The sequence below is a fragment of the Acinonyx jubatus genome, chromosome D4 (genome assembly GCF_027475565.1).
Source record: "Acinonyx jubatus isolate Ajub_Pintada_27869175 chromosome D4, VMU_Ajub_asm_v1.0, whole genome shotgun sequence".
Taxonomy (NCBI): domain Eukaryota; kingdom Metazoa; phylum Chordata; class Mammalia; order Carnivora; family Felidae; genus Acinonyx; species Acinonyx jubatus.
The window spans coordinates 12,244,446-12,258,834 of NC_069391.1; the positions used below are offsets into that span (position 1 = coordinate 12,244,446).

Consider the following 14,389-nt stretch of genomic DNA (forward strand, 5'->3'; position numbering starts at 1 on the left):
AGGGCTTCTCTAGTTTGAGAAAAACCCTTTAATCTACTTGGGATGCAACATATTGAGTTCCTGCATCATTAACAAGTTCTTTTTCTGGAGTCACCACATATCTAAGCTCTGCCAAAGTTTGACTTCTCAGTAGGGCATAAGAAAGACGTGGTGAGATCCTCTGGAGCTGATTGCCTGGTGACTCAACAAAGAAAATCCCTGGTTAAAAAAGATAAAAAGTTTGGTTATTTTGCATCAATTGAATGAGTAACCATATATTGGCGTTTCACTCATCCACTCTGACTATTATGTGGCAGGAACTATTTCATTTTTTCAACAGATGTTTTTACTGAATGACTACTGTATGCCAGGAATTCTTCTAGATGTAACAGTTAACTTTTCTAGATGTAACTTTGGATAGACAGCAGTTAACAAAATGGACAAAAATGGCCTTTTCTCAAGGAGTTTACATTTTAATCCATCTATCTCTTAATAGAACAGTCCTTCTTTTACCTGTCTGTCATCTTTGTCCCAGAGAAGTCTGGTAGACTACAGTGGGCTCTTGAACAATACAAGGATAGGGGACACTTTTGACTTCCTCAAAATGTAACTACTCATAGCCTACTATTGACCAGAGGCCTTACTGATAACATATTATCAATTAACACATATTCTGTAGGTTGTATGTACTGTATATCGTATTCTTGCTGTAAAGTTAGCTAGAGAAAAGAAAAGGTCATCAATAAAATACAAGGAGGAGCGCCCTGGCTGGTTTAGTCCGCAGAGCATGGGACTCTTGATCTAGGGGATGTGAATTTGAGCCTCACGTTGGGGGTTGAGTTTACTTAAAACAACAACAATAAAAAGATATTTTAAAAAAGAAAATACATTTACAGTACTATTCATTGAAAAAAGTCTGCATATAAATGGACCCGTGCAGTTCAAACCTGTGTTGTTCAAGGGTTAACTGTAGTTATTGAACAATAAATTTAAGGGTGAATCTGTTGAATAGGACTTTTTAAAAATTTTTTTAAATGTTTATTTTTGAGAGAGAGAAAGAGAGGGACAGAGCATGAGTGAGGAGGGACAGAGAGAGAGAGAGAGAGAGAGAGAGAGAGAGAATCCAAAGCAGGCTCCAGGCTCTGAGAGAGAGAGAGAGAGAGAGAGAGAGAGAGAGAGAGAATCCAAAGCAGGCTCCAGGCTCTGAGCTGTCAGCACAGAGCCTGATGCAGGGCTCGAACCCACGAGCTGTGAGATCATGACCTGAGCCAAAGTCGGACGCTTAACCGACTGAGCCACCCATGCGCCCTGAATAGAAAATTTTTTTTTTTTTAATTTCCACTAGGAAAAATCTTTGTTTATACAATGAGTAAAAAGGGATTGATGGATCACATTAGTGCCTGGGCTTTGTTTGCATTCTTTTTACCCTTGCCAGAATATGAGATCTGTTACTACAATCCTGTGAATCAGCAGTGTAGGGTGGCAATGAAATTATTTGTCACTATGGAAATACCTAAATTTTCTCTATTAGTGGTTTCACTATATAATTTTATGAAAAATTCCTACTGAGGAAGACAGCAGTTACAGACAGTAATTTATTCTTTGTTTTTGATAAATTATCTCTCCAGTAAAATTGGCTCTCCACCCAAGACTCCTGTAAGTAATGTAGCGGCTACCTCAGCTGGGCCTTCTAATGTTGGAACAGAGCTGAATTCTGTGCCTCCAAAATCCAGCGCATTTATAACTAGAGTACCAGTATATCCTCAGCATTCTGAAAACATTCAGTATTTTCAAGATCCAAGGACTCCGATACCCTTCGAAGTCCCACAGTACCCCCAGACAGGTAAGTAATTTTAGGCAATTCTAAGAAAAAAAAGAAACTAATATATATTGTCCTTAGATACATAAGTGAATCACTTATATCTAGAATATCTATATTAAGAAATTAATCTTTTGGAATATATAACCCTTAAGTTTTCTTCCTGCCCTAAGAATTAATGATTCTGCATGCCAATAGTTTTAAGATTCTCCTTCCTTTACGTCAAATATAGAGTCCATGGATGAGCTTCAGGGAGTTCTGTGAATCCCTTGAAATAGTTTGTGGAATGTTTGGTTTATATATACTTAATGTATAATTTTGGAAAGACAATATACAACTTATATAGATTTTGAAAGGGGTTTTTACCTCTGCTCCCCCAAAGCTATGAATCAATAATGTAACTGATTACTTAATCCAAAACCTGTGGCAGTAGATGCCCTAGAAGGAAACTTACCAGCCATCTCTTAATAGCCTGTCTTGTGTTTTTGAGGAGCAGTTTAACATAGGAGTTCATATAGTAGTGTAGTGTCTGTCTAAGGCAGGAGTAACTAAGGTTCAAAGTTTATTTTCTTTTCCCACATTAAAAGCTGGTTTAGAGTTAAATCATTGTACAATGTTGGATTTTACTAAGATTACATTAAATATTCCTTTTTCTAATTTTTAAGGATACTACCCACCACCTCCAACGGTACCAGCTGGTGTGGCTCCCTGTGTTCCTCGCTTTGTGAGATCCAATAATGTTCCAGAGTCCTCCCTCCCACCTGCTTCTATGCCATATGCCGATCATTACAGTACATTTTCCCCTCGAGATCGAATGAATTCTTCTCCTTACCAACCTCCTCCTCCGCAGCCGTATGGACCAGTTCCGCCAGTACCTTCTGGAATGTATGCTCCTGTGTACGACAGCAGGCGCATCTGGCGCCCACCTATGTACCAACGAGATGACATTATTAGAAGTAATTCTTTACCTCCAATGGATGTGATGCACTCGTCTGTTTATCAGACGTCTTTGCGGGAAAGATATAACTCATTAGATGGGTACTATTCAGTGGCTTGCCAGCCACCAAGTGAGCCAAGGACAAGTGTGCCTTTACCAAGGGTAAGTGACAGTGGAAATAGGACTGCTACTGTAGTGTAGTGGGTAAAGAGCCCACTGTCAGACTTGGTGTCCTACCACCCAGGTATGGGTTTCTAGCTCCTCCAGTTAGAAATTGTGTGACTTACAGAAGTTACTATATGTTCTGTACGTCAGGTTTTTCATGTTTGGTGGCAATAATGGTACCTACCTCATAAGGCTGTTGTGAGGATTAAATCAGAAAAACAAAGCCCTTGGAACTGGACCTGATACATATTAATGCTCAATAAATGTTATGCTTGGATAGGAAACTGATGGGAAGGTATAGAGAAATCTCCAAAATACAAGGACAGGGCCTATTTTCAATATACCCACATAGATACAAATGACTTCTCTAAACCAGAAAACTGAGTGCTCACTTGACTAAACATTAATCCTTTCATTTAAATGTGTGGAGAATAGGCTAAGGTGACTTCCCTGCTGTATTTTTTTGTCCCAACAATATAATAAACTGTTTACGTTATTTCCACAGGAAATAGACAAGTTTATTTACTGCTCCCTAGATGATTAAGATTGTTTCTTTTATCCCCCCTTAGGAACCTTGTGGTCATTTGAAGACCAGTTGCGAGGAGCAGATAAGAAGAAAGCCAGAGCAGTGGGCACAGTACCACACTCAGAAAGCACCTCTTGTCTCTTCAACTCTTCCTGTGGCAACACAGTCACCAACACCACCTTCTCCTCTATTCAGTGTAGACTTTCGCACTGATGTAAGAAAGGTCTTCATCACTTGATGTTGCAAGGATAGGTCAAACACCCGACTTCAGAGCACTCTTTCCAACCAGGGTTAGCTGTGTTGGGTATTTTGCAGCGGTTTAGTGTGAAGTTGAGTCACGTAGTTCAGTGAACATTGAGTTTGTGAGAAGCACTACAGTTAGGCATTGTGAGACTCTGAAGACCATTAAGTTTTTAATGGTCTTAAGACCTGTTCCACCAAGAATTGAAAGTCTCTCCAGCAGTATAGTTGTCATTATTTTTCTGTTTTTTAGTAATAAGATTTATATCTACCATTTATTGAGCACCTACTTGTGCCAGGCACTGTACTAAGCATTTGCATAATGCTATTTTATTTAATTCTCACAAAAATCTTAGGGGGCAGGTATTAAATCTATGTTTTTTTAGAAATCCTACTCAGAGAAATTAAGTAATTTGCCCAAAGTAATAAATTCAGCTTGTAAGTAGCTGGGATTTGAATCCTGATCTAGCAGAAGCATTTCTTCCTTACTTCACAGGAGTTGCAGAAATGCCTGTGGTTTTATTCATGCAGTTTTGCATCACTGTTAATTATTCTTGTTACAAAACAAATTTTTGTATCAGAATCATTTCAGTGTACCTTGTTGTTTTCAGTACTTTTATATATACGACAAACCATTATTTTTTTAATTCCTCTAACTTGATTTATTTCCCATTCTTTTGGGCTCTGATATCTAAAACTTTTAAAAATTTTATTATGAAGAGTGCCTGGATGGCTCAGTTAAGTGTCCAACTCTTGATTTTGCTCAGGTCATGGTCTCATGGTCGTGAGATTGAGCCCCGTGTCAGGCTCCGTGCTGGGCATGGAGCCTGCTTAGGATTCTCTCTCACTCTCTCTCTCTCCCCCCTCCCCTGCTTGCATGCTCACTCTCAAAAAAAAAGTAAATAAATAAAATTTATTATGAAAAACTTCAAGCATATACAAAAGTAGAATAGTATAATAAACCCCACGTACCCATCACCCCCTATTACCTACTCTTCAGTCTCTCATTTGTACCCCCTCTTCCCACTGGATTATTTTGAAGTAATTCAGATAACATTTTTTCATCCATAAATATTTCAATAAACCACTGAATTCTTAAACTAGATCCAAATTTCTCATCGAACTGAGACTTCTTCAAAGCAACTAAACATCTTGACAACAGAGTGAGAGAGTTGCCACTTGCTTGATAGAAAAATGTATTTGCATTTTTTTATACTATGCTTTAAGAAATAATTATTCCTCTGGGGAGCCTGGCTGGCTCAATTGGTAGAACATGTGATTCTTGATCTCAGGGTCATGAGTTCAAGCCCCACATTGGTGTAGTGTTTACTTAAAAAAATATATATATATATATTTCCCTGAGACTCAGATCTGCTATTTGCTAGTAATATGACTTGTAATATGTAATTTAACTATTTTGGCATCAGCCTTCTATATCTAGTAAACTAGATTTAATGATTATGACAACTTTAGTATTCTGATCCTGGAATAATTTGGACAGTCCTTTTAAAATTTGTCCACTTTTTCTTCTAGTTCCAGACAGCCTTCTTTGAGTTCTTTTTTTAAATTTGATCCTGCATGGTTTATCAGTTATATTCCCATATTTACATGATGGTATTTTCTCAGAATCGTAAACTATTCTAGGACACGGACCATAGTGTGTGTGTGTTTTGCCTTTTTCCATTTTTTTGGAGTGCTTCATACCGTGTTAGAGACATGCTGCAAATATTTGTTGATTTGGTGTTTGATAGTCAGGGGTTCCTTATAAGTACCAAAAGAGCAAAATAAAAAGAGAAGTCATTCTATTTTCTGTAGTAAATAATGTAAATACAAATAGTATAATTATTACTTGTTACATATGACAGTATTTTTATATTAATTATTGAAAGTTTTTATATTATTTGTTCATTATGAAGTCCTATATATTCTATAATAGTTACTTTGTATTAGTTACAAGTTTATAAGTTTAACAGTTTTGTACTAATTGACTATGCCTTTTTTTTTTTTTTTTTTTAATCAGTTCTCTGAGAGTGTGAGTGGTACAAAGTTTGAAGAAGATCATCTTTCTCATTATTCTCCTTGGTCTTGTGGCACCATAGGCTCCTGTATAAATGCCATTGATTCAGAGCCCAGAGATGTAATTGCTAATTCAAATGCTGTATTAATGGTATGATTTGGGGGAGTGGGGGGATATCATGCATGTTGACTCAAGTTTTAGAATGATTGAATGCTTTCATCTTCATATTGTTTGTTGCTATATAACTCATCTGTAAGCAGCTGAGTTATATTTAGGTAAGTCTGAAATAAATTGCATTTAATGCTTAAATTATTTGAGCTAGTTTGGTGGTTTAAAACGGATGTTGGATTATCACTAAGATGTACTGCTAGTGTTAAATTTACCAGAAAATTTGATTACATGTCTTTTGAAAGCATGTACCTGTATTATTAGCTGAAGTAATTGACAACATTCCTTTTAATTGATTTTCTTTGGTTTATGCAGGACCTGGACAGTGGAGATGTTAAGAGAAGAGTGCATTTATTTGAAACTCAGAGAAGGACAAAAGAAGAAGACCCAATAATTCCATTTAGTGATGGACCTATCATCTCAAAATGGGGTGCAATTTCCAGATCTTCACGTACAGGTTACCATACCACGGATCCTGTCCAGGCCACTGCTTCCCAAGGAAGTGCCACTAAGCCTATCAGTGTATCAGGTAATCCCCTTAACTAGTATCTCACTTGCTGTATTCTAACACTGTGCTTTTTAATCCTCTCTTTGTGAGGTACAGCACATTTCCCTCTATTTAATAGTCACAGGAGCTCAGAATTAAATGGTTTAGCCAGAAGAACATGGCTGGTTGGATAAAATATGGATCTTTTTTAAAAAGTGTATGTTCACATTTACATATTGATATTTCACTTTTCTGATCATTGTTTCTTTCTACCTTTCTGTAGATTATGTTCCTTATGTCAATGCTGTTGATTCAAGGTGGAGTTCATATGGTAACGAGGCCACGTCATCAGCACACTATATTGAACGGTAATGTTACTCTTACTTCTTTTGGATTCTCTATTTTCAGACTTGTGTGTATCCTCAGAGTATAGATCCTACCCCCGATTATTCATGAAGCGTACTTTAATGATTTTAGCTGAATAACAGATTTCTGAGAAAACATTTAAATGATGACTGAAACTTTCAGGATTGATTAATTACAGAAAACGTATTTGGTATATGGCCATTACTGCTTTAGTTGCTTCAACTCTTTCAATTTTATAATTGTAAACATATTTCTCTTTAAAGGGACAGATTCATTGTTACTGATTTATCTGGTCATCGAAAGCATTCCAGTACTGGAGACCTTTTGAGCATTGAACTTCAGCAGGTAGTCTCTGTGTCCCTCAGCTTTAAATTCTTAAAATAAAATGGCAGTTGAAAGCTATGGTTGAAAGCTAACTTTACCTTTGTTTTTTTTCCCCTATAGGCCAAGAGTAACTCATTGCTTCTTCAGAGGGAGGCCAATGCACTGGCCATGCAGCAGAAGTGGAATTCCCTGGATGAAGGCCGCCACCTTACCTTAAATCTTCTAAGCAAGGAAATTGAACTGAGAAATGGAGAGGTAAAAAAACTGAACCTCTCAGCTTCATGCTTAATGTATTTGCTGTTTGGTGCTGCTGTGTGTTAGTTTATGCCATTACCTAGTGTATGTTAGCATTCCTTTTTCTGGTGGATGATTGTTTTTCAAACTCAGAATAGAAATAAAATTGCAGTACCAGCTTTTATTTCAATCATTGAGATTCTTACTTTAATCTAAAAGGGGGGCCCCAGCTTCCCCAGGTATAAAATCAGCATTTTTTCTTTATTACAGAGTGATTATACCGAAGATGCAAGCGATACTAAGCCTGATAGGGATATTGAGTTAGAGCTTTCGGCACTTGATACTGATGAACCTGATGGACAAGGTGAACAAATTGAAGTAAGTACCACAATTAGATATTTAGGAAGCTTTATTCAATTGGAAACTATAAAATACTTTCATACTGAAGGATTAACATTTTATTTTCTTAGGAGATCCTGGACATACAGCTGGGTATCAGTTCTCAAAATGATCAGTTGCTGAATGGAACAGCAGTGGAAAATGGGCATCCAGTCCAACAGCACCAAAAGGAGCCACTGGAGCAGAAGAGACAGAGTTTAGGTGAAGACCATGTGATTCTGTGAGTGTTAGACAGATAACTCATAACCAGCGGACATAGGTTGTGAATATTTAAATAAAATAAATGCAGTGTTACCTGCAATTTTGGCTCTCTCCTGTGAGGCGAAGACCTTATGTAATAGGGCAGTGATTGGGTCAGTCTGAATTTTTAGGAGAGAAGAGGTAAACTTGAACAAAATAGTCCATTTTTAAGTAGCCTGAGACCTGCTTTTTTTGTGGATAAAAGTTTGTCCTCGTGCTCCAGCATCAGGTTAATACTTCCTCAGTCTGGTAGGCACACTTCTAGACTACACAATTGAGAATTAAAATCTAGATGAAGGGTTTCCCTTTTAAAAAAATCATGTTAAGGTATTCTTAGATTTAGGGGCACCTGGATAGCTCAGTTGGTTAAGCGTCCGACTTCAGCTCCGGTCACAATCTCGCGGTTCATGAGTTTGAGCTCCACATCGGGCTCTGTGCTGACAGTTCAGAGCCTGGAGCCTGCTTCAGATTCTGTGTCTCCTCTCTCTCTGCCCCTCCCCTGCTCACGCTCTGTCTCTCTCTCAATAATAAATAAACATTAAAAAAACATTTTTTTTCATTAAAGATATTCTTAGATTTAATATTGCCATTTTATATAATTACCGCCAAAATTATGGGTTAGTCTTGAACTTAATAGTTTGTTGGCCTTAAATTAGCCAGCATTTTAATTTTTTTTAATGTTTATTTATTTTTGAGAGAGAGAGAGAGACCAAGCATGAGCAGGGGAGGGGCAGAGAGAGAGGAGACACAGAATCTGAAGCAGGCTCCAGGCTCTGAGCTGTTAGCACAGAGCCTGATGTGGGGCTCGAACTTACGGACTGTGAGATCATGACCTGAGCTGAAGTCTGTTAACCAGCTGAGCCACCCAGGTGCCCCTTAATGTTTTTTTAAGTTTACTCATTTATTTTTTGAGAGAGCATGAGCAGAGGAGGGGCAGAGAGAATATCCCAAGTAGGCCCAGTGCTGAGCCACCCAGGTGCCCGTCTAGTATTTTAATTTTTTAAATAAGATTTTTGGAAAAAGGGACTTTTTTAGTGACTGCTGATATTTTTTAGTGATAAATACATGCCTTTACTAGGGGCTTTTGAAGTTTGTTACAACTAATATTAAGCATGTATAGTTATTCTTTAAAGGGTTATTCACTTAAAGCTAATTTGTTTTCAATGTCCTTTATTTTCTCTCAGGGAGGAGCAAAAAACAATTCTGCCGGTAACTTCTTGCTTTAGCCAGCCACTCCCAGTGTCCATTAGCAATGCAAGTTGCCTCCCCATCACCACATCTGTCAGTGTTGGCAACCTCATTCTGAAAACTCACGTTATGTCTGAAGATAAAAACGACTTTTTAAAACCTGTTGCAAATGGGAAGATGGTTAACAGCTGAAAGGAGGTTCATCTTTCAAATTTGTGACCATACCATGGAAGCATTTACACTAGCTTTTTATATATATAATATATATTATATAATGTATATTTTTTTTAAAAAAAGATATTACCGGGGGCATCCATTTCCTGTGGACTCTTTGATACTTCAAGCCCTCTTGCATTAGCATTATGAAAAAAAAAGAAAATTTACTTTACTAGGGTAACACGTTCACTTTCCAGAGGTGATTGGAATTTGGACATTTAACTTAAGCTTCAAGCAGCTTTTTATGAGTTTGTAGCAATCCGGTGCAGTAACTGAGCCATTTCCTATTTTAAATGGCTTCTATAGAAAATTAACAACTCAGTTATTAAACTAGCAGGATCCTACAATGATACATCTAGTGAAAGTAGACTTAATTAACTTATTTATTTCTATTTTATGTTTTGCTGAGAGAAATTTCCATCTCATTCCAGCTGCTTTATTTATCTTTTTCATGGGACTTTGCATGGATTTTTTTTCTTTTTTCTTTCTTTCCTTCTTTTTTTTTCTTTTTTTTTTCTTTTTTTACTTTGAAGAGTGGAGTTAGATGTTCTTACCATAGAATTTTACAGGGTTATATACTAGCTTTCTTTACTGCATTATATGTAGGAGTGTGGTGCAGTGCTTTTATCTGTAGCATTGAAATTTTTTTTAATTTTCCATTTTTCAAGACTAGTTTCTGCTTTGTTAATATTTATACACAGGCTACTTGTTGAAGTAAGTAATTAAATATATAACCAAGTGCCTAAGTCTTTCAGCTGATGTACTAGATATTAAATTCTCCTAAGTTATGCAGAATCGTTTTTACAATTTTGATAAATTATGCACTAATGTAATGGCAGTTTTTTAAAACGCAGATTTAAGCCTGTACATTATTGAATCTGATGACTTGGCAAAAGAATCAGGTGCTTTCAGCTTTCTTGAGAAAACCCTGTATGTAGCGTTTGCACTGACTAACAAGATGGTATTGCTGGGTTTTTTTTATTTAAACTGATTAATTTGGATGTTCATTGCAATATCTTGGTTAAGTATTGTTTATTGTTACTTCACGTTGCGTTTAATTTTCCTTGTTTTCTGACCGTTAGGTTGATAAGACTATGAACCATGTAATAATAGAACATTGGCTAACCTTTATTCGTACTTAAAAACATGAGTAATTTCTGCCCTGCTAAATGTGACTGAAAGTGTTTGGACCTGGCATCTGGAAGCATGCAGTATGTTCAACCAGCCATGCCCCAGATTTGGGGGAGGTATTTTTGAAACCTAAACTTCAGTCGACATTTGGAAACAAAAACTGGGCATTCCTTTCTGGTGATCTCACCTATAGTTTGTCTTTGTTTTTCCCCAGTTTCTTTAAGATTAGTTTGACTTTTATTATTTTTTTTTTAATTAACTTCTGTGAAGTTGTTTACTCTGAAAATTGTACTGGAATATTTTAAGCCAAGCTGATCTTTCACCAGGTGTACTGTATGTAAGGGCTTTTCCTGCTAGCAAGATGCTTAAACAGGATCATGTTATTGGTCGTCTGAGCTATTTAGTTGTTTTACAAAACCACAGCATTGTATCAGATAAGATTTTGATAAAAAGTTTTGTGCACATTTCCAGGGGCGGGAGGGTTGACATTTCCCTGAAATTTCTTGATCAGAATGAGTAAATACTGGTGTTTGATACCTGTCTTAATGAACATGCTCATAAGGTGACTGATAAGTTGTAAATATACCTGAGAAACAAAGGGGTAGTTTTGATATTCTGGTGTCAGTATGGAAGATCTTACACATTTATTTAATATTCAAATGTATGAGGATGTTTGTTTGTAGCATAACAGCACAGTAGCCTTGACTTCGTTTCCTTTGGTTAGTACTGTACCCTTTTGCCATGGCCAGTGCTCCCTATCCCTACAAAGACATTTTATTTATTTCACTCTGTAACCTGAAATGAATAGGAACAAGAGTTTTAAACCATGTTACATTAACTTATTTCTGACATTATAAATTAGCCTAGGATATTACAGGAACATGATTGTTATATAATTTATATCAGAACCCTTCTATAAATATGCGCTTATTACATTTAAAATGCTTCCAGTGTACTTTATTTGCTGTTTGTATTTCCAAAAAGGATATGCAAACCAGTATGTCTATTTCATGGATATTTAAATAGTGAGATCTTCCATGTTGAAGGTAATGTATTTTTTTTTAAGATTTTAAAATTGCTATTTTGTTACAAAATAGAGACCTATTAACAGTTTGAGAGCTCCTTATGTGCCCTCAGGGAAAGAACCCTCTGTGCAACAGAACTACGCAAAACATCTTCAGCACGTTCTGAGGGTGAATATATACTACATAAATTGATCTTGTGTATTTAACCTTATCTTTTTAATTTTAAAATTGAAATTTTGAAACTTGGTTGTGCTCTGCTGGAGGGGTTTGGGATAAACTGCTTAGGTGTTTGCCTACTTGTCCAGTGAAATTACATTTGCATCAGTGTATGTATATACCTGCCAACCTTATTGGTATGTCTCAGAACATTTATATTAAAATAATGCTTGTCTTGCAGCAGGTGATCCCATAAAACAATAACTCCCTGTTCTTAAAAACTTACTCTCGTTCTCACTAACAACATAGGAATTGTTTCTTTGTTGGGATTATTCTGTATTGCATCCTTTATATGGTGGCCATCTTCTGTTTCTCATGGTGGGTTTAACGTGAGGGAAAGATGTTGGTTCTCTGCCACTTTAGAAGAAAGAGCAGTCTTTCTGATCCTTCTTCAAAAAGTTACTCCCTGATGTCAAGAGGAAAAAAATTATAAATCAGACCTAGGATGTGACTTTTTAAAATTGGGTGCCTTCCCTGTCATTTGACCCTTTTACCAACATGTGATGTACATGCGTTTGAAATCAGTATATAAGGCAATAGGAGAGGAAATGTGTGATGTTGGTAATTTAACTGCGTGTGGTGCCTAGGTTCAATTAGGAAAAAACAGTCTGAGGTCTGGAAAGTGGGAAAATGGTGGGTTGTGTGTTTGGTTTACTTCTTACATTTTTGTTTTTCCATTTCTGAGTCCCATTCTGAAGTCCATGTGCCTCATTCAGATTCTGTGAATCTAAATTCAGTAGTTCTCTTTTGTAGTATCGTTTCATTTTATAAATTCTGAGAAGATTATGTATGTATTTCGTCTAGTTGGTGCCTGACCAGAGCAGATTCCCTTGCCTGTCCTGCCATGACTTCCTTTCAGTACCATCTGATAAGCAAGTGTCATGCATGAAGGTCGTGCATATAATTTTCAAGAGAAGGTAGTGATTCGTTGGGTCGATGGCACTGATTTTTTCCTAGTAGTTACTTACTCTCACAAGAGAATTATAAAAGAAACCTCGCCTCCTGTACGAGAACTGAAATTTTCCATTTGTATGGATCTAGTCCCGTTCACTCAAATTTCAAGTTGATTCCAAGTGTATAAAGCACATCCCAATTTTATATGCTGCCTTGAGAAAATAAGAAGATGCACAGCTATTTCTAGGAATTTAAAATGGGATCATTTAAACATTTGAAAACGTTTTAAAAACCTTCTAGCTTGCTCTTGCATTTTAGATGTTAACGCCTGTGTTGTCTTGTTAGCAGGGGTGCAATTGTAATGATTAGATTCAGATTCAGCATGTGATTTCAACTTTGAATCTGAATGTTTCTTCCCTAGCTTCTTTGTGTCATTTCCTGAGCAGACTGTCACCAGTGTTGGTAACTAGGCTTAAAGGGAAAAGTTGCATTGCAACTATGTGTTAGTTTCCTGGAAGAACTTTTCTTGTGTTTTAGTGAGTGAAGAGTGTTGATGGGATCACTTACTGTAACTCCTTCATGAGAACCCCTTCTGCAAGCAGAAGCAGAACACAAATGAACGTGCTCAAGGAGTATCCCATTTTCTGGATAAATTGAATACATTTGCTAGTTGTTCCTTTTACTAGCAGTTTCTTTGTATCCCTTTGCTGGCAAGGGAATACAAGGAGTCAAGGCCACTGATCAGAACACCCCACATTTGAGTGGAGTCTTATTTCTACTCCAAGAGCAGTTATTCCCCCAAATCCAAAATTGGCAATTTTTCTTTTTTTAAATAAAATTTTAAAAATATCCTCAAACCAGTGGAACATAGACACTGGCTGCACTTAGTACTGCCAACAGCCAAGGTCATTTGCATATATTCCATCAATCTGTCGAGAATTAGGCCTCACTTTATAACCCAAGGCATGGAAGTGCATGCATTCTCTTAGCTGGGCAAACAATTATACTGTAGTTGTGATACAACACATGTGGCTTTTATTTGTACTGCACATATCCACTGTACAGCCACTTGGGAGTATCGTGGTTAGCTTGCAGCAACTGCTGTCTGCATTTATACTGTTTATTGCATATTCTTTTCCCTGGAAGTGAAAGAGAAATGTTTTTCTTGTTGCATTGATTACATTTTATAAATTTGCTTAGCTGGAAAGTTTGGGAAAAGAGGCCTGTTTGTCAATTGTACAACCGATTGTGAAGCTCTAGTGTGAATATTTTTACGTCTGTATTAGACATTTTCTTTGCAAATCTATTGTTCGATTGAAATGTAAATGAAATTAAAGATGGTGTACACCCATCATGTAAAAAGCAGGCACCATCTCTAAGATGGATTTAATGCTCATTTTTAAGGCATATACTCAGCTTCTATTTAAAACTATAATTTAAAATAATTCTGTACAATGAAATGGGGAATATATATGGGAATAAATTCTATTCCATTTATTTCAATTTGAATTTCCAAATTGTAATGTTTCCCTTTGTGCTATAGGAATAGGATTAAATGGGGGAAGGCTAGGATTTCTAAAGGCCTGTATATGGGGGGAGGGCAGAGATGGAACAATGAGGGTTGTGATGATAGTGAATAGCAAAGAGTGAATTCTGTGTGTTTTTGCTGTAGCACTGAAGTGAAGAGATATTAGCTTTGGCTGTTCACAGAATAGAGCATCATGATTTTCAGTGTTTGAGAGAAAATTGATGGAAAAAGTTTGCAGTACTTGACATGTATTTGCATGCACAAAATAAAATTATTTGTCCACCTTAAAA

General features: G+C 36.7%; 1 protein-coding gene across 5 annotated transcripts in view; it reads left to right on the forward strand.

Annotated features, from left to right (window-relative positions):
• The window catches only part of RC3H2 (ring finger and CCCH-type domains 2), a 52,639-nt gene extending 38,250 nt beyond the window's left edge, over positions 1 to 14,389 (forward strand). For 2 of the 5 annotated variants that reach the window (XM_027035042.2, XM_053204653.1), the window contains 11 exons: positions 1,608 to 1,822; positions 2,464 to 2,897; positions 3,470 to 3,640; positions 5,687 to 5,833; positions 6,167 to 6,380; positions 6,622 to 6,706; positions 6,968 to 7,049; positions 7,149 to 7,283; positions 7,533 to 7,640; positions 7,733 to 7,881; positions 9,086 to 14,389. In XM_027035042.2, the coding sequence (XP_026890843.1) occupies positions 1,608 to 1,822; positions 2,464 to 2,897; positions 3,470 to 3,640; positions 5,687 to 5,833; positions 6,167 to 6,380; positions 6,622 to 6,706; positions 6,968 to 7,049; positions 7,149 to 7,283; positions 7,533 to 7,640; positions 7,733 to 7,881; positions 9,086 to 9,281 (1,936 nt within the window). In that variant the 3' untranslated portion in view covers positions 9,282 to 14,389. The remainder of the gene's footprint in view (positions 1 to 1,607; positions 1,823 to 2,463; positions 2,898 to 3,469; positions 3,641 to 5,686; positions 5,834 to 6,166; positions 6,381 to 6,621; positions 6,707 to 6,967; positions 7,050 to 7,148; positions 7,284 to 7,532; positions 7,641 to 7,732; positions 7,882 to 9,085) is intronic. The other 3 variants (XM_027035043.2, XM_027035045.2, XM_027035044.2) reach the window with 3 other exon arrangements.